The 19,645-nt window shown below is 42.0% G+C and overlaps 3 protein-coding genes across 5 annotated transcripts in view; 1 reads left to right on the forward strand and 2 right to left on the reverse strand.

Annotated features, from left to right (window-relative positions):
- Positions 1-12,499, reverse strand: part of LOC118647905 — a 72,915-nt gene extending 60,416 nt beyond the window's left edge. The window contains exon 1 of the mRNA XM_036293846.1: positions 11,411-12,499. Within this exon, the coding sequence (XP_036149739.1) occupies positions 11,411-11,569 (159 nt within the window). The 5' untranslated portion in view covers positions 11,570-12,499. The remainder of the gene's footprint in view (positions 1-11,410) is intronic.
- LOC105832222 (tonsoku-like protein) lies at positions 9,636-19,582 on the reverse strand. Of its 2 annotated transcripts, none has more exons than XR_003626694.2 (2): positions 19,358-19,530; positions 9,636-11,465 (listed from the first exon to the last, which is right to left on the reverse strand). XR_003626694.2 is itself a non-coding variant. In XM_012672971.3 (2 exons), exon 2 carries the CDS (start codon positions 18,918-18,920, stop codon positions 15,132-15,134), a length of 3,789 nt encoding a protein of 1,262 aa, XP_012528425.2. In that variant the 5' UTR covers positions 18,921-18,976; positions 19,358-19,582; the 3' UTR covers positions 14,947-15,131. The 2 variants fall into 2 exon arrangements, 1 of the variants encoding a protein (XP_012528425.2); XM_012672971.3 differs by lacking the exon at positions 9,636-11,465 and adding an exon at positions 14,947-18,976 and having other exon boundaries at positions 19,358-19,582.
- LOC105832225 (U6 snRNA phosphodiesterase) lies at positions 13,228-14,835 on the forward strand. 2 transcript variants are annotated; one of them, XM_012672974.3, is made up of 4 exons: positions 13,228-13,463; positions 13,593-13,735; positions 14,093-14,427; positions 14,619-14,835. In XM_012672974.3, the coding sequence occupies exons 1-4, from the start codon at positions 13,378-13,380 to the stop codon at positions 14,805-14,807; spliced, it is 753 nt and encodes a 250-aa protein (XP_012528428.2). In that variant the 5' UTR covers positions 13,228-13,377; the 3' UTR covers positions 14,808-14,835. The 2 variants fall into 2 exon arrangements, with proteins under 2 accessions (XP_012528428.2, XP_012528429.2); XM_012672975.3 differs by having other exon boundaries at positions 13,230-13,455.
- Positions 19,583-19,645: the final 63 nt, after the last annotated feature.

Below are 19,645 nucleotides of genomic sequence, written 5' to 3' on the forward strand. Positions count from 1 at the left end.
CGTCCGAGGGATCATCGTGACCCTCACTTGTTCCTTTCCTTCTTTTTTTTTTCCTCCGTCATAATTTGCATCGCCTCGCGCGGTCGACCTTCGGGCGAGCGCCTTTCGCGGGGAAAAGGCGACGGCAACGACGGGCGGCGGGATCGTTAATGTGATTTTTTCTCGGCCATTAAACTTTTTGCCGGGACGTCCCGGCGCGGCGCGCGCTGCCGGAGAAACCGATTACCGATCGTTAAAGTCTGCCTGTTTGCGCCCGGCGGAATGACCGTTTCGCACGCCTTTCCTATCCGCCGCGCGCATATAACCGTAACGTAAACGGGCGTAAAGTCCGCTTGGCAAATGAGCCAAATCCGTTTCCGCGACTGCCCGGTTTACCGGAAACCGGTTTATAGGAACGCGAGGCCCGCCGGGACACGTAATGAACGATAAAGCGGACATCTCGCAGAGAGGCCACTCCTTTCGGATGAGGACGGACGCGGCCGACGAAACTTTTCTAGAACTTTAACGGCGCGGACTACCTTATTTAGAGAAGCAGAAGCACGTCGTGTTCCCTAAGCAGCAAGTGTGCATTACAGCGTAGACACGCCCGCGTGTATTTTATAATCTTACACATACATTCCTCGAGTCGAAAAGATTGTATCATCAGCTTTCGTCGCATCACATTACACGATGTAGAACGTTAAATAAGATATCAACCAGTTAACATACGTCTGTACATGTTATTTGTTGACATCTTCCAAGTTAATCTTCTTATTTTACAAACGTAAAAGATTCTTCAATGACCATAGAATCTATACAGATTCTCAAGATAATAGAGAAGGTCTCGTTTGTAGAAAACTGTTTCTCATTGTTGATAGAGAAATTATAGTGAACAGACCGAGGTCGGTCGCGTTGTGTAAAAATGGGGGAAAAAGAGCGATTATCATTATCCGACGGGCTTGCAATCGGCGTTTTATCGCCCAATCTCTATGCCGCAAACGTACGCAACTGTCGACTGAGGCGCGTGGAGCCGCGGCGCAATCAGTTTTTTGTCGTTTGGCAAATAAAATCTAATGCACACCTGTGCTACACGTATACACGCATACGTGGCGTACGTACGTAATAATGGATTAGTTCTATCGCGTAGATCGAGTTACGTGATCGCGCAACAATCACGGCAATTACGGGCGAGAGATCTATCGATACCGCGCGCGATCATCCCGCGCGCGAACGGAAAGATCGTGAGAGGGGAGAAAAGAAGCGAGAGAGAGAGAGAGAGAAGAGGCAGAAGCTCGCAATATCGACCCACACTTAACTTTGATTGTTTCCATAACGAAGGAGCACCGAAAGCTCGTCTTTAATAATACTTTGTAATGCGCAGATCGCGTTATCTTTTCGTTTAAATTAGGATCCGGGTGTTTTTTGCGCCTTTTTTACCTCACATCAATTATTATTATTATTATTTTGAACATCGAGGGAAAAATATGTGATATTTGCGACTGTAATTTATATTATTGAATAACTATAAAAATATGGTCGGGTCAAAAAATGACTATAAATTATAGTAATATTATGGTTACTGCATTTTTTTTTTTTTCAGTGAATTATTGATATTTCACTTAACACGCGTTCGATACTTTATTTATATAATATTGATATGTAAAGTAAGTTTTGAAATATTAAAAAATAGCGAGAGAGCATCCCCCTCTCGCCCTTTCGGTAGCGGATAAGTCGATGTGATACGCGTGTGGTGACGTCGGAATTTAGCGAAACTGTCAGCACGGTTTTTATCCGAAAACAACAGGATATCTCTCCCTTTTTCCTCTCTTTTTTCCCCCGCCTGCTCGCACATGCTTCTTCCACCACCTGATGCATAATATATGTAGCGCTGCAGCGCTTTTTCTCCTTTCGCGAGGAGGAGGCACCGCAATACGCTGCATTATTAATGCGTCTTATCTGCCGCGTGGTACGCGCGTAGACGCTGTCACGCGACGGCGATCGGTCGTAGTTTTTTTGAGTACGCGGTGAACTCGTTTGACGTTGAGAGTTAAAATTCATAATTTCAAAGAATAGTCAAACGGACTTGGGATACATCTCTCCGACAACGAGGTCCGATCGATAAAGAGACTCTTAAATCTTGAATAAAAAGGGCGCATGGTGTACCATCGGTATACACTGCATGCACGGCGCAATTCAGGTCGCGGAAAAAGGACTGAATTTTATTAGTACCTCGGGGTGCTCGAGGTCCCCGGTCCAAAGTTGTAATTTTACAGACGCGGGAGAGGGAGGAGACGGGGGAGAGAGGCGCGGCGGATAGACGGAAAGAGAGACATCGGTTTATTATTAGCCAGACATAAAGAGAGAACGGGGAACGCTATTTATTAAAGGGGGCAGAGCGGAGGATATGAAAAAGAAGGAGGGAAGGAGGAGCAGAAGGTGCGTGCTGCCGGCCGCTGCATGGCGAGGGCAGTCTTTAAAATCAGGAACTTTTAGATCACATCCGTCTCGGGATTCGTGGCGCGGTGCTTTTCTCCTCCCTCTCTCTCGTTTTTGTTTTGTTCTCGTTCCATCTTTCTCTTTTTCTCTCGACTTTGTATGGCCGCTAATTGAGCAGTATCATTAGCATACACTGTCGCTTCTCCGTTCGCTCGTCAGGCACCTGACCGGCTATTAAAAGTTCATTATTGCGAGGTTTTACGGGGACGCGCGCACGTAATTTCAGTTCTCCGCCGACTGCTTCGTCTCTCGTGACAACCGCGACTCTCACATTATCTCGTTCCTCTCCTCTCCTCCCCCCCCCTCTCTCTCTCTTTCTGTCCCTTTTTGCCTGATCTTCTCTCCGCTTCGGATCTTTCTCTCCCTGCGGCCTTTATTTGGCAGCTTTTACGCCATCAACATCTTTCGTCGTCAACCAGCTTCGTCTTTCGAGAAATCGATCGTTGCGCATGCAAAATACGATCTCAAGCATGGAAAGCGGCAATTGATCGAGCGCGATTGAGTGGCGTGAAGGAGAGAAGGGTGCGATTACTGATTTTGTGTCCCGTCCGGCTGCAGCAATTGCTATCGCGATTTACTACCCATGCCTCGATTTTCATATGATACTAGATGTAAAGTAAAATTGAAAGAAATCATTACATTGTTTAAAAAATTTGTAAAAAACATTGCATAAAAAAATAACATGTAGTAAGAGCGAGTATATTGTGAGTCACAATAATATTTAATAAGATTGTTGAACATTAAAACTCGTTTATTTTACATTAAAATAGTGTTAGTTTAGTTAATCTACCATCTTCATTCATAAAGAGGACATGAAAAGGTATAAAAAGATTTTTTATCGCACGGGCGAATTTTCACCTCGAGTATTATTAATGTTAAAAAAAATATGAGCAGCATTCTGGGATTAAATTACATTTAGATACAATTTTAGAGACAAAATTGGCGCCTTCCTTGAAAGTTATGAGTTTGCCTTGCTTTTGTCTTTCGATCTCCGTTGCGGAGGAATTCAACGGAAGAGCAATAGAGACTAGGACAGAACGACCGTGCAATATGAAATGAGGCGCGCACGTACACACACACACACACACATACACACAGATGCACGGGCGCACGCACATACGAGCCATAGTAGTTTCGTTGAAATTTGGACACGCACGCGTTGGCGAGCAATTAACCGAGTCGTCGCCTTCTTCCCGATTCGCCTCACTTCCGCTAAATTAATTACACCGTGGAATTGAAAATTGCGTGTCGCGCATCCGCGCGTTTCTAGAAGAGGGAACGTGCCCGTGCAGAACCTCTCCGAAACGGATAACGAGAATCTGCTTACTGAGACAGAGAGAGAGCGAGAGAGGACAGACAGAGGGTCTCTCCCCTAGGGGCAGTTCGGGAATTTGAAAGAAATTCCGTGGATACGAGAGAGGCTACCTGTTTACGGGAGGATGCACCTGCGCTACACCAAGATAATCATTGTCCTGACGTCGCCGGTTAACGCGCCAGATCACAGGGCGCTGCGAGCAGCTATCTATCCACCGCCTCCTCCCCGTGTGTAGCACACACGGCCAATTTCGATTGATTATGGCAGGTGTGGACCGCGCGAGTTGTTTAGAACCAGAGAGAGGCCAAAGGGAAAAATTCGAGGAATCCCGAACGAGACGTGGCCGAGAGATCGACTGACACGCGACTGACAAATCACCGCCAATCAAGAGATGCGTTTTTTTTTCAACAACATTGAACGGGACAATTAAAAGTATAGCAACGTTGTTATACGGCGCTCTTGTTTTACGCTGTGAAATTTTTCGGAGAATCTTTTCTCTTGGTGATCTTTCTTTCTGGTTGTAATCTCTTGACTTCCTTTTTCTTCATCCTAACAAATATTAACAACTACTTGATTTCAATATGTTTCGCTCATAAATTCTTGCGAAACAAACCTTGGGCACTCTTGTCAGAGTCGTTAGCGTTACGCAATAAACAGGAAAGGAGAGATTTTTAATCCGTCGATCTCTGAAGATTTTTGTCTGTTGTTTATCTAATCGTCCCCTCTAATGATCGTCCATCGTAGTTTTGATGAAATTCTGATCGCGGTAGATGAAAAAATTGCCTAGGAACGGATGTTAATAATAGGTGCTCCGATGAAGGGCTCTCGGAGGTTCGTCGAATGAAATTGGGATACTGTAAACACGTAATAAATTTGTATAATGAGGGCACCGCAGATGCATGTGCATTCCGAAGTACGTGTGATCATAAAGAAACGCGCAATTAATAGGCGCGCGCGCGATTAGATCGTGGAAGAGAACAGCGCGATCACCGATAATTAGCTATCCCTACGCTCCTCGGCGGCCCACGTATCTGTAACGATCTAACGATCTGGTGAATCTCTTGGTCGGCGGTTCCCAATTTTCGAAATCGTTCACCGAACAAACGAGGGCATCATTTCACCGTGGTCTACTCGATGGCGGCCAATTTTCACGATCGTTCTTGTTACGAGGGGAAGAGGAATGGGAATCGGTAGTTTCCTGGCTTCCTGGGTTAAAATTCCTTCCAATTTGGAAATCCTGACGAATTGGTCGTCAATCACGTTGAAAATTTATCATAATAATAGATACAGATGTAAATACCACATATAACGTTAAGATATACGAGAGGCGAGTCGAAAATTTCTATCCGAAAAGATATACAATAATTCCCTTCGTGTACATGAAGTGTATTGTATAAAAATATAATATTTTGTCAATATAAAAAGTATTACGTAGAATTCTCTCTTACAAGAGGCAAGTTTTAATTTACATTCCACACGACGTGTTACGTTTATAATTTAATTGGAACACGCTGGGTAAGATTTAGTTTAAAGGAATTCTCCGATTTGATGTGCAATTAGAGGAGGCTACTCTTGCTCCTCCATTTATTTTCGCTTGTTTCGTGGCGAGTGGGATGTTCGTTCCTTCTTTTCGATTAAAAAGAGAGAGAGAGAGAGAGAGAGAGAGAGAGAGAGAGAAAGAGATGCTCGTTATGTATCCCGTTATTAAGGGCACCAATTGACACACGAAAGGCAGAAATCGCCGAATCAGGGGAGCGTGAAAAGGACGAACGCGTGGCCGAGAGTAATTAGCATCTCGTGGGTCATCAGGACGTCGGTGGGAGATCAATTCACGCCACGAACGTCGGGCCCCGGCTTGTAATAAGGAGCGGCGCGGCCGGATCGTGCTCCTTAATTACCGCCGCGTCTATGAGCGCGGGACGGTGAGAGAAGGAGGGAACCGACTCTGCGGCGAGTGGCTGCCCTAATACTCCGGCCATTACGCGATTAGATTGCACTTTGATCCTGCGCCGCGCTACGCGCTTCGACGTCGCCCGCGGTGGATCTTCTAGCACGGATAATGGCGAAAGAGAAAGAAAGAGAGAGAGAGAGAGAGAGAGAGATCTTTCTCTCCTTGGGAGAGGAAACGGGTCTCCTAGCAACCGTTAGATCGCGGCCTTCGAAGGAAAAAACCTAGAAGAGTGTCAACCCTGTCGTCGTGTGTCTCTTCGATCTCTTCCGGTGTCCCCGTCGCGAGCAGAAGCGGGAAGAGTACTCCTCGAAAGTAGTAGTTGCTAATTACGATGGACTGGAAATTTCTGTAATGAGATTAAACCCCCATTTCGATACAGAAATTTTCTGGAGTGTGGAGATACGACTGTTTATCTATTGTAAGAAGGAATTCTGAAAGACAAGGCTCAAGAAGTATCCCAATATTTAAAAAATGTTAATGTGTCATATAATAATGCTGCCATTTAAACTTTATGGTATAGGTGCGCGGAAAGAACGGTTTTGTTAAGACATCTAAAAATTTAACTGAATATAGGTGAGAAAATTATGTTCGAAATAATTATGTAAAACGCTCAAACTGCACGGAAAAAAAGCAATTGTCAAATTAACTCTTATATGACCGCGTTCATTGTTTCTTGTACACTCAACAATATATAATCTTCTTAGAAGAATGTAAAAATCTTGAATTTCAATAATATTATAGTTCTATTTCAATACTATAATTATTATTTCAAGAATATAATATAATTATTCTGATAATTTTATTCTAAGAAAATTATAATCTTTGATTTAAACGTACAGTATTTTCTATCCAATATTTTTTTCCTTTCCATTCCATAAGACAATTATTCTTAAACAACAAGAATATGTCATTTTCTTGATTAAATTATATAAAATTTTAAAACGAATCTTCAATTTTAAATAATTTTTTTTTGATCTAATGCAATATAATCTTATTTCAAGATTTTCATTTGAACTAAAGATATTGTCAAAATAACAATATTCGTTTTATCTGTACGATTGCTAAAATGTCATAACTTTTCGTAGTACTGCTTATCACGCTCGAACGTTCTTCATAATTATTTTAATGGGATAACAAAATTATTTTTAGATCTCTGGGTAAATTTTTAAATACCTTCAACACAACGTTATTATTTCGTGTAAGAATTAATCCAATCTAATGAATGAGTTAGTCGTAACGTAAATGCTTAATGGAAATATTGAGATGTTAAAAGTTTCCAAGTTAGACGCGAAGCGTTTACATGAACTAAGTCTCGCGGGACGCAAGTGTAACAGACAGTTACACCATAAACAGTTCTCTAAATTTCAAATACTAAAGCTAAAAAGAAAAAACGCGCGCTTAAGCTCAGAGGATGCTACGAGCGGTCTCGCCCCATGTAATATTTCGTTCGGAAAGACGATTAAAGATACGTTGATCCGAGTATTAGAAAGCGTACCGGAAGCACATGGGTTAAGCGACGACGCAAAATTGCGCGCCGTCCCCCCCCCCCCCCTCTTGGAGAGCGTTACGGAGACGTCGGATGAAATGTAGGGAAGGAGGAAATAAGCGGACGCCGATGAGGAAGGGACGGAAAAGACTCTGGAGACACTAGAAACGCAGTTCGAGGGGATGAAGCGTGGCGCCCGAGGGGCAACTGACGCGTCTGATGAGAGCACCCCTCGTTTCCCTCGCTGCTGTCCGATCTAGCCCTCATCTCTCTCTCCGCGAGCTTCTTGCTCGTCCACCTCTCTTACTTAAACCACCCTCCTTCCAACCACCCCAGCGATCACTTTGCGCCCTCCGTGCGCCGTTTCTCTTCTGCCGCTCGCAGGTTCCGAGATCCTCGGCTTCTCCCCATCGTCCGGTTTCCCACGTTACCGTTACTCCTCCCCTCTTCCTTTCCCCCTTTGCTCCGGATCGCTTCGAATTTAATTGTTACGCACGAATTGCGAATTTGTTGCACGCCGGACGAATTTGTTATGCCTCACGCGTCTGTACATTCAGATTAACGAAGGGATCTTAGATATTCTACACACGGAGAAAATTTTCTTTTAAAACTTATCCTCAAAATCTGGTAATTGTGGGATAAATAATGTGTGGCCTCAAAGAATTTTACTATACTTTATAATAAAATTTACTACAATGTACTACAATACTTTCAATAAATTTTACTACAGGTATAGTGAATTTTACTATACTTTTAGTAAATTTTACTAAAAAGTATAGTAAAATTCGTCGAGGTCACACATTCGCCCACAATTACCAAATTTTGAAAGTAAATTTTTAAGAGACAATTCTTTCCGTGCACCAACAGTGCACTAAAAATTTAACTAAATACAAATTTGAAAATAACTTTGTTGGACTACCGAAATAATTATGTAGAATGTTCAAGCATGATAAAGCGAACCTGGAAAGTTTTGACATTCTGGCAACCAATTAAAGAGTGTTCCACACAATTATTTGCAGACCTGCATCTTGACAATTGCAAAAAATATCGAGTTTTTACAATACACAGAGCATTGTAAAAACTAGGTTCTGCAATAGGCTGACAATTGCAGAAACTATCGAGTTTTTACAATACACAGAGTATTGTAAAAACTAGTTTCTGCAATAGGCTGACAATTGCAGAAACTATCGAATTTTTACAATACACAGAGTGTTGCAGAAAATATCAAATTTTTACAATACACAGAGAAGTGTAAAAAATAATTTCTGCAATAGGCTGACAATTGCAGAAAATATCGAATTTTTACAATACACAGAGTGTTGTAAAAAATAATTTTTGCAATAGGCTGACAATTGCAGAAAATATCGAATTTTTACAATACACAGAGCATTGTAAAAATTATTTTCTGCAATAGGCTGACAATTGCAGAAAATATCGAATTTTTACAATACACAGAGCATTGTAAAAACTAGTTTCTGCAATAGGCTGACGATTGCGGAAAATAATAAATTTTTACAATACACAGAGTGTTGTAAAAAATAATTTCTGCAATAGGCTGACAATTGCAGAAAGACCTTAGGTCTTTCAATGAAATGCCACGCTGTTTATTGATAAAATAAATAAATAAATAAATGGATTATAACTGCTTTTAATAAAAAAAAAATTAAAAGCCTCTTGCGTAACTTGCAGTAGGAATTCCTTCAGACCCTAGTGTGATAATCAGGCGTACGAAAAATAAGGATACATGTCTAATAATTCTCCGTGTTAAAAATTCAATGTACCCAGACTAAACGAGACAGCAAAGGAGCCGAGCACGGAGGAGAGCGTAGCGCAATCGTTATCGTTTAAAACCGAAAACCTGATCGCTTAAAGCGTCCAGGTCTGCGCTAATTCGGGGGCACTTGAGAGGGCGGCAATGTAATACGGATATTTATTACCCCGTGCTATTTAAATGTTTAACTACCGAGCCGAGGGGGAAGCGCGATATCCTAGCGAGCTACCCACCCGGTGCAGTAGGCGTCGGTGCGCGACTGCATCCTCCATTAAACTTACTTTACGGTATTAAGGATGTTCCGTCCGAGGCAGGACGTCTCCGAGCCGAGCCAATTTCCTTTCGTCGCCCGAGGCGCGCGGAATCCGCCCTCCCTTCCCCGCCCCGCCGTCCACCGACGGGGGCGACGACGATGGAAATGGCATCGGGGCTACGGAAGGGCTGCAGGATCGAATTAATTAAGACCGCCGCGCGCCCGCCCGTGGCAGGATCCGTGGAGATATACTCCTGGATGCGTTTTACGATCGTCGCGTCGTTTCGCACCGCGTTCGATAAATTGAATGCGCCGGGAAAACTTTCGGCGACGCGGGGGGAAGTATAGGATCCGTAAAACTCGTCGATTCGTAAATTTTTCTTCGTTAATTTCGCAATTGTCGCGTCGAGATAAAACGTTCATTTCGGCCCCTAAGGATTGGCCGTTATTCGACGTATCTTGATTACAACGCGTGTAATTACCGCGATACCTAAATAGTCCGGAATGGATTTGCCGTCGTTGTCGTTATGCCGATTTACGCGGCAATTCTCTAGAAAGATATTTCTTTCGTTTTTTTTTTTTTTTTTTTTAACGCGGAGAATTTCGCGCACCTCGTTCTGCGCGACTCTAATTAATTTTAACTACCGCGATACCGGTGGTATTTCGGCGCTCGCGATAATCCCCCAAATATCTCCCGCCCCGTGATAAATTTCGCGGCTAAGCGCCGATAACGCGCACGATCGTATTTTTCCTTTCAGCGGTGACCCGCCCGTTTTACGCTCGTCGTTCGATTTCCCGCGAACGAGCGCGTAAGTCGCGGGAGCGACGCGCGAAACGATCCGCGGGCGGCAATTAATTCACGATTCGCGAATTATTGCGCGAGTATAAGGAAAAGGGGGCGGGGGGGAGCAGGAATGAAGCCGCGAAGATCTCCCGGCTGCATCTCCCGCGAGGTCCGACCTTTTTAACCTTTCCCTCGACTTCCTCCCCCGATGCAACCCTCTCCCGTCCCCCTTTCTCCCCTCTCCCCCCCCCCCCGATCCCTCTTGTACCGCTTGCGAGAGCTGCTTTACAGCCCTGTTTAACCACCTGTTACGCCGAGAGAGACTCGCGTTGAACTTCCGCGCTTTTCTTTTTCGCGAAACACGCGAGCACCACCTGCCGCACCTACGATCCACCACGTCTACCCCCTCGCCCTCGTCGTCATCATTGTCGTCGTCGTCGTCAGCGTTTGTCGCCCGCGGCGACCGATCGATCCCGCCGATCGAATGTCAGCGAAATGTCGCCGACCGGACACCCCCCTTCTCCCCCTCTCGATTCCATTTCGCACGTGTCCAGGTGTCCCGTCTCTCGTCGCCCTATCGATTGTCGCTATTGTAACTATTTTTCGAAAGTTCAAAGTTCGCAGCCGACGGCGGCCAGACTCCGGCAGCCGCCAATTACTGTCGATCCGCTTCCGTCGCCGCCGTCGCCGTTATCGATGACTCGGGATTTCATTCTCCGGGAAATACCTCGTGTCCACCTCGCCTTTTCGCCACGTCGGCCGACGGCGTTTACGTCTACGGGGTGTATTGATCGCGAAACAACGTCTTCGGCCGCGATGACCCTCGTCAACTTCGCTCGGCTAGTTGACGTGGAGAAATACCGAAAAATTAGTAGTTTCGGACTTCGATCTCCCCTGATAATGAGAACCGAGGAAGCTCGACGTTTCGAAGTTCATCGAGACTTCAACTTCACGAGCCTCTAGAATCCTTTTTTCTGCTTTTTTTTTTTTTAAATAAAAAATAGACGCTAACATTCTTTTCGCGTGATGAAAAATTGGGTATTATTGATGAGAACGCGAGTTTCCGACTCTTTCTTAAATACGTCGAGAATACATATTCCTCTACATTTCCCAGAAATGTTACATTTTGCATGACGCAACGGGGAACGTTTGCTAAATATGAAACACACGCATACGTACAACTTTAGTTCTCTCGTCGTTAGCTTACTGAAGCCTCACGAGTAAATGAGAGAGAATCGTACAATAGTTTCTATATTACAAATTCATCGCTTGTATATTCGAGATATATGTTAAGATCAATCCCAGCTAATTTTATTTAAATTCGTATTTTATTAGGTGCCTTAAAAATTGTTGAAATACACGAATTCGACTTTACCTGTTTTAGGCGTTTCTTGCGGAAGAGCGGATGAATAGAGTGTCCAGGAATTTCTCTGTGAACATAAAAATGCCAATCGTCATAAAAGAAATTTCCGTTCAAAATCGAATTGATCAAATCTGAAGTTAAATTAAAAATAATTCGCAAAATTGACCTCATTAAATTTAACGAGAATCTTTTTAAAAAAGCAGAAAGGCTCGAATGATTGAAAAATCAAAAATATGTAGAATAAACAGAGCCAAGGGCCGCGATAAGATGTACGTGTCGTATTACAATTTATTACAAAGTTTCACAGCAGACATTTCGATCTCGCATTAGACCATTTTCAATGTGGAAAAGTTACAAATTAAAAATATTACATAACAAATTTTTTAAAACGCATTACGACACGCGAAAAAAATCTTTTTAATTCCCGTGAATGCGGGTCAATCACGTTGGTCGCATTTGCACGCGTGATTGACAGCACTCGTGTTTCGCGGAACGCAATGATTCCGCCGACTGCTCGCAGGTTTGGTCTGGCCTGTGCAAATTTGAGGTACAGCTACCGCCGAAAGGACCCTTTGCTCGCAATATCTGAATTTCAAAGAGAGCCGCGTATTCCGAGGATATTGAAAATCCTCGGGCGGACAGAGTCAAAGTTGCAGAAATGGCGAAACGACTGTTCCTCAATACCCGCAAAAAGATATGAGATAGAGATATAGAAAAATAGAGAGAAAAAGAGAGAGAGAGAGAGAAAAAGGGCAAAAAAAAGAGAGATTCGAAAGGACGAGCGTTACATAAAAGAGCAACTGGACCAGCGAGAGGATATCGGAAAGGAACGCTGGAAAGAATCTTTGACGATGCCGAAAAAGACATCGCAAAAGTCAATGCTAATTCGACACACAATCCAATGATATTTATACGAAATACAAATTTTGACGCGCTCTTCGAAATATATTTATCAGCGTGAACTCTAGAAGAAATTCTGAAGAAATTATAAGAGACAGGAAGAGACCGGAAGAGACGGAGAGAAACGGGGAGAGACTGGGAGAGACCGAGAGAGACCGGGAGAGACGAGTAGAGACGGGAAGAGACGGGGAGAGACCGGGAGAGACGAGGAGAGACCGGGAGAGACGGGGAGAGACCGGGAGAGACGGGGAGAGACCGAGAGAGGCGAAGAATGTTTCTATTGTGTTTAAATTAAGGTAATAAGAAAAATAAAGATGGCTTTTATTTTATTGAAAAAAAGGAACTTATTTAAAAGTCATTATTTAACAGTCTTTTGAATGGATTTCTAAATCCATGGCAGCTTTTAGAAAAAAAAGTTAGAAGTACGTGAATAAATGAATATTAGATTTATTAAAGATAGATAAATGCTTATTCAAAAATAAAATAAAAAGAGCAACAGTAAAGCAAGGCTCTTGAAAATTAAACAACGAAAGCAAAGAAAATTTGAAAAAAACATAAGAATAGAGAGCCACAGCAACGAGTGGCAAGACATAGCTAGTATATATATATATATATATATATATATATATATATATATATATATGTCAGCGGAATACTTAATAAAAACTACTTATTTTATTAATTGATACTTTTAATTATGTTTTAAAAGTTGAAATATTTTAAATTATTTTAGAAGATATATCTATATCTATATAATAAATTTCTCTATTTTTTTAAAATTAATCCTTTCTCAATATGTTTTATATTTTTAAATGTAGCGGATAATTTTGCCATATTTGATCTCAATGACATTAACCAATCAGGAATAACTAAAGCTAATTGGACTTTTGCAGAAGTAGCTCATCTATAAAAGAACAATCCTTCCGTTGTCAAACCATTGCGCATGGCGCGAACTGTGTATCGGTGCATGTGCACATAACCTCTCTGTGTACCCGTTTCTCAGTATTGAATTTCTGTTATGCTTTATAACAAAAGTGATAATAAATATTTAATGTTGCATACAAGAGTTATTAGAAGATATGGCCGGTTTGGATTTAATACAAACATACTCTTCCGATTCGGACGAAGATGAGAAGAGCAGAGATGATCATAAAATTGTAAACAAGTACATAACTTATATTATTTTTATTGTGCTTTTTTATTTTTATTTTCTTATTGCAATGCAATACTTCTTTTTGAAAGTTCTCTTTAATTATACCAAAAAAGTCTGCTACATATTTGGATAAATTTACAGGTTAGCTTTACCTGCAAGTATTTTATCATGGAAAGGAGTTGAATATAACGAAGAAGTGATTGATAATCCACTCGATCATGATGGACGTATACGAAGCTTTAAACATGAGCGTGGTAATTGGGCAACTTTGATTTACATAAATTGTAAGTATTTAAATTTCAAACGTAAGATATTGTTATTAAAGTACTACTGACAGTAAATTTTCACCCAGATGATAATTCACGTATAAGTGTAACTTTTGTTATTAGAATTTTTATAATTAAAAATATTTTTGTACATTAAAATAATGTCTGTTTATTTATTCTAATACTCACACTTAACACAAAGTAGATTTTAAATTCTTCATTACATAAATTTTTGCTCAAAGTAATATCAATGTAAAAAAATGAGTAGCACTCATAATAGAGTTAATTTAAATTGAACATAAATGATATAGATCAAGTCTTCTTAATATTAAATATTCAATATTAAGATTAATCAAAAGTTGAAATTAATTTCAGACATACCCAACGATTGTCTTCACATTTGGATAGATTCTGTGATAAGTAAATTGCCTGTCAAAGGCAGTATCATTTCTAGTCTTCACATTAGTCTCAGCCGTACTTTGATTTTAAAGTTCCATTGGATTGAATCATTCGTAGAGGGCATAAAACAGTCGTGTCATAGATTCAATAAATTTGTCGTACAACTTACGAATATAAAGGTGTACTGTAATGAAGAGAAAACTCGTACATTCCTTGGTATTTATTGTCAAGATGAGGATGGAATGTTAAAGTGCCTGACGGAAGCCCTTGATAATGTATTAGCTGAATATCAATTGCCATCATTTTATAAGGCATGTGAAACTAATTCTCATTCTGCTTTTATAAAACTTAACATACAATATGAAATAAGTAACAGATTTTATAATTCGCATTTGTTTTCTGACGCTTCACTGTAGACATGTTACATTATGTAAATTATAAGTATATACTTAATATGACTGCAATTAATTATACTTAAGTATATTTCATGTATTTCTTATAGGATACTTCATATCACATCAGCTTCTTTTCGTGCCTTGGAGACAAGCGAGCCTACTTAAAAGAAATTCTACCATCTCTCACTAACAGTTTAAACAAATTTTTAATGGAAAACATGGAAGATGGTTATGTGCATGTCAATGACATACAATGCAAAATTGGCAATAAATGTTATAGTTTTGAATTAAAATAAAAAATTGAACAATTTATAAGGCATAAAACCTATATTAAGAAATTAAAAAGTATTATATTTATTATTTATAAAAAGCAAAACTATTACTTCATAATTTCCTTCAATAGATTGGAGTCTTGATTTTTTGCAGACCTTTATATTATTATAACAAATATGTGAATTTATTAATAATTTACAAATTGTAATAGTATTGATTTTTGGGTATATTACATGTATCATGAAATATGAACTTTGTTCTAGAAGTATATCTACATATTCGTAAGATATTTTTAAAAATAATTGTGAATCAGAATTATATATATAAAATATTTTCCTTAGAAAATATTATACTGGTTTAAAAATCGCTAAATTATGAGGTAATTTCGTTATAATGCCCGCACCTCGCCATAATTTAATCCACGAATTACATAAATTAGGCTCTATACTAGCCAGTAGCGTACAAATTTCAGGATTTTGTATAAATAACTTTGCTTCTGGATGGCTTGCGATATTTTTACAACCACTAACATCGATATAATTTAACGTAGGTTGACGACTTAGCAACGCGTTTACAGATAATACAGATACATTTGTATTCCCACTGAGTATTAATTTTAATAGTCTAGGCAATTGCTTTAGGATGATTTTTACATCAAAGTCCGTCACGTCGCAGAACGAAAGGTCCAGCGATTCCAAACTGGGTGAGAGAGTCATCGTATCCAGACTCAAGACGGAACGGTTGGAAGGCAGAATATTAGATAAATTCAAATCGAATAGTTGCCTACTCAGGAAAGAGGCCGTCGCGTCGCGATTTAATTTGTTCCATGAAATATCGCAGCTCGTCAGATTGGGATTGTCAAGTGGAAGATGAAAGTCCTCGAGCATGCAGTAACGCAAGTTAAGGGTTTGCAAGTATCTCAAGGGCGCGATTAGCTTCCGAAGGGTATCGCGACCCTCGGCACCCAACGGATTGTAACTCAGATCCAGGACTCTTAACTGAGGTGGCAATGAGTTTACTTGGCGCAAACAGGCGAAGTCAATATCACAGCCTTTTAAGTAGAGTTCCTGCAAAGACGTAAGATTCGAGAGACATCGATGCAAGTGTGTTCCTGCTGTTAGCAATACGGTACCCGATAACTGTAGTAGCTTAATACTTTTTTCGTATTCTAAAGTTTTTAATAACGGTATAAGCAATTGCTTATCGTCAATATCATCAGCTTTTACACGAAATATCGAGGTGTTCTCGCAAGATCTCAAGCATTTTAACACGATCTCGCAGGGGATCAAATTGCGACTACAACAGATGGTTTTGTATCGCTCGACGATGGACGGAACCTGCAGCTCGACTACCTCGCATTCCAATTTCGTCGCGTCGTTTGCATTTTCTCTCGCGTTTTTCAGGATACCTTCCTTCGTTATGGCAGTCCCGTTCATCGACTGCAACTGCAACTTAATTGTACAGCCGGTTTCGTCATGGAACATGCGTTCGGTGGTACTGATAATGCATGTTATGAAATCTCTCTCGTCTTCGCAAATTGCCATCTTTAGATCGAACACTTCTTCCTTAACAGACATACGTAAATGTACGTATTCCTTGTCGTGCTGTTTCGAGCTTACTGTCGTATGCGGCAACTGCGGTTGCAAATAAGGCACCGGGGATGGCGAACGAGACACAGTAAATCCATTCGAGATCAAAGACGTCTGTCGTTTTCTTCTAGTTCTTTTAGGTCCTTCGTATTGACAAATTTCGGCGGAATCCTCGTCGCTGTTCTCGCTCGTGCTAAAATCGTCCTTGCTTCGACGCGCGTCGTTCAGCTTCAATTTCTTAGCGATGTTCTCCAGATTTCCCTCGGAAGACTTTCGTTTGATCGTGGCGGCATGATGACTGCTTGATTTGTTTTGATTAGTTTGACTTGTAGACTTTTTCTTCGTCGTCGTAATCCCAATATCATCTTCAAGCCAATCGTCGACGAGAACTTGTTCCTCACTCACTAAGGGCGTATCATTATTGCTGGCCTTAAATGCTTTAACGGTGTTTTTTGTTGAATTTTTATTGAACGATCGCAATCTCGCTATCGTTCTTTTGTAATCTTCGCCGGCAGATACCTCAGGTTCTGTCTCGAACGACGACGCGGACTTCTTGTCCAGTGTCGAAGCGTCGTCGCTGAACCTTTTCCTTCTCTTTCTCGCCGGTATAACAGCTAAGAGTTTTTTACGGATCGCGTCGTACTCGACCAAATCCTCGGGGCTCAGATTTACGCGTTCCCTCCAATCCTCCAGGCAATCCAGCACCGTGTCGCCGCTGCGGGTCGTGCGCGTCACGTCCGCCCCGTGCCGCATCAAGAGCTCTATCATCGAGGAGTGTCCGCAGGACGCAGCGTCGTGCAACGGCGTCATGCCGTAGCAGGATATGCCGCCCGGATCGTTGATTTCCGCGCCGTACTTTAGCAGCAGCTCTGCGATCTCCACGTGACCGAAATTGGCAGCCTCGTGAAGCGGTGTCCAGCCCAAGTTGTCCCTGACGTTGGTCGAGTGACCGGACGACAGAAGCCTCTCGACCGCGGCGATATTACCGTTGATACACGCCACGTGCAGGTCCGTCTCGCCCTTTGCGTTCCTCGTAATCACCGCCGTTCCTCTTCTCCTTCTTTTCCTGGTGCTGGTAACTGTCGCCTTGACGTCACTCTCTTCGGCTTCCTCCAGATCGGACAGATCCTCCAGGCAGATATCCGCGCCAATCGCATCGCTCTCCTCATCGGACGACACTTCGCTCTCCGTATCATTCGATGCTTCTGTTAATCCTGCTTTCTGTCTCGTAGTCTCTGCCTCGTCGAACTGGCCTATGCTCTCGAGATAATTAACGAGTTCTCTTGCAACGGATCTTTGTAACTTGACATCGCTTTCGTTTGCCGAGCTTAGCGCTAAGATGTAATACCGCCGGATTTCCGTATCAGCGGCGTCTGTCGCTGCTAGTAGATCCGCCAGAAACAGCGCCGATCTGCATCTCTCTCGAGGACTGATGCAGAGGTCCAGTTCGCTCTGCGCAAAGGGCAACGCCTCTTTGCATCGTCCAGCATCCTTAAGCGTTTGAGCCAGACTTATCAAGGAGATACCTATTTGCTCGCCTGTCTCCTCCGCGCAGGTCAACATGTGTCGATAATATTCGACACCCTTGTCGAAGCACCGCACGGCAACCGCCGCGTCGCCCAAAGTCTCGTATAACTTTTGCTTGGACTGAACATCAGGCTCGTCAAGAAGACTGTTTTCCGCTCGACATATAGTTACGATAATTCTCAAGTACTTTTCCACCTGCTGATTAACATCTTTCGGTAAGCCGCTGCTTCTATACAGGGAGACCAGTATTTCGCGCGTCTTGATCCACTGACCGGTTCGCATAAACAGTTCAGCCTTCGTCAGCTTTGCCTCAGCTTTTAGGCATACGTCGTTCACGGTGGCTGCGGTCTCGATGTAGCTTAATGCTAGCTCAAGATCGTTCTGCCGCTCGTATATGGTCGCCAGGGAGATGCACGTTCTATGCAGATCCTCTTGGAAGTTGTTGGACACGCACAAGGCAGTCGCCTGCTCGATCAAACTGATCGCCTGTCGTGTCTCCCCCTGAGCCTCCAGTGTTAGTCCCAGATTGAGAAGCAATCTCGCTCGCATCAGTGTTTTCTCTTCTAGTTTGATCTCGGTAGTCAGTTTGTCGCACAGTTCCATACTCTGTGTATAAGCCTTTTTCGCGTTCTCCAAGGCCTCGTTGCGTTTCTTACCAGTTAGACTCTCGGCTGAGCAGAAATGAGTTCTGCCCAGGGTGGCAAATGCGCGCTGCTCCTCTATCGAGTTCTTCATCTCCTTGGCGCCTTCCAGGTGTAAATTTTGATGTGTCAGCGCCTGCTCGTAGTTTCCCATGCTCGCATAAACCTCCCCGATCATTCTATGTGCAATTGCACAGCTTAGCTTGTCCTGTAGTTCCTCACAGCACCTCAGCTGCTCCATGTACTCTCGCAGAGCCTCTTTCGGCCGATTCCTCTCAAAGTACGTGTCCCCCAGAGTGTTTGTGATCTCGGCCAATTGGCGCAAATTGTTGTTATGTTTGGCATGTTGCTTCTTCTTAAGAAGTTTATCGATGTTCATTTTGACAATTTTTCCATATGCACGTTCTCATAGAACGTTTTATTTTCTTCGAGATCCTACAAAGTGTGAGATAGTTGCATTGAAAAGATAGTATTTAACAAACCAGTTAACTCCCAACTTTTTATTTTTTTGTCAAGGTGAGAAAAAAATTGAAAAAATCTCCCACAAATAAGTGGTCGAGAAAAAAAGAGTTAAGATAATTTTTAGACCTAAAGTTTCAATAAAAACATGTTTATTCTGTTAATGCTGCAAACTTTCAAAGGTGAGTTAATCCTAAACTCCTTTCTTCGATTTTTTTCGGTAAAGTATTTTGAAAAGCTATTAGATACTCACGGAAAGAAAAAATTGGAAAGATGTTGTCTCACAAATAAGACGATGAGAGAAGAAAAAGATTAAGATAATTTTGACACCTAAAGCTTCGATAAAAATATATTTACCCTATTAATGCTGCGAGTTCTCGAAGGTTAGCAAGTTAACCATTCGACACTGAGAGCTGTAATGAGATCTCCTTCTTTTTCAAATAAGAGTGTATCTCCAAGACTCCAACTTCCAACTCCAATTGTTATTTCAAAAGCATGATGTTTCTTACGAGAAACTGAAAATCTACCGTGTCGACAGTCAGCTGCTTCGCTGATGATTTTGGCGCCATTTGCAGCGTTCCAAAACTCATCGGAAAACGCGAACGACCTCGCGAAGAAAGCGACACGGCAATCGCGGAATCATAG

This window comes from Monomorium pharaonis, chromosome 11, assembly GCF_013373865.1.
Source record: "Monomorium pharaonis isolate MP-MQ-018 chromosome 11, ASM1337386v2, whole genome shotgun sequence".
Lineage (NCBI taxonomy): Eukaryota > Metazoa > Arthropoda > Insecta > Hymenoptera > Formicidae > Monomorium > Monomorium pharaonis.

What these genes read in the sequence shown, in the direction of transcription:
- LOC105832222 (XM_012672971.3), bottom strand. Translation starts at nt 18,920, where the DNA reads ATGAACATCGATAAACTTCTTAAGAAGAAGCAACATGCCAAACATAAC.
- LOC105832225 (XM_012672974.3), top strand. Translation starts at nt 13,378, where the DNA reads ATGGCCGGTTTGGATTTAATACAAACATACTCTTCCGATTCGGACGAA. An exon ending in GATCATAAAATTGTAAACAA is followed by an intron (nt 13,464 to 13,592) that starts GTACATAACTTA and finishes ATAAATTTACAG; the next exon opens with GTTAGCTTTACCTGCAAGTA. An exon ending in AATTGCCATCATTTTATAAG is followed by an intron (nt 14,428 to 14,618) that starts GCATGTGAAACT and finishes TATTTCTTATAG; the next exon opens with GATACTTCATATCACATCAG.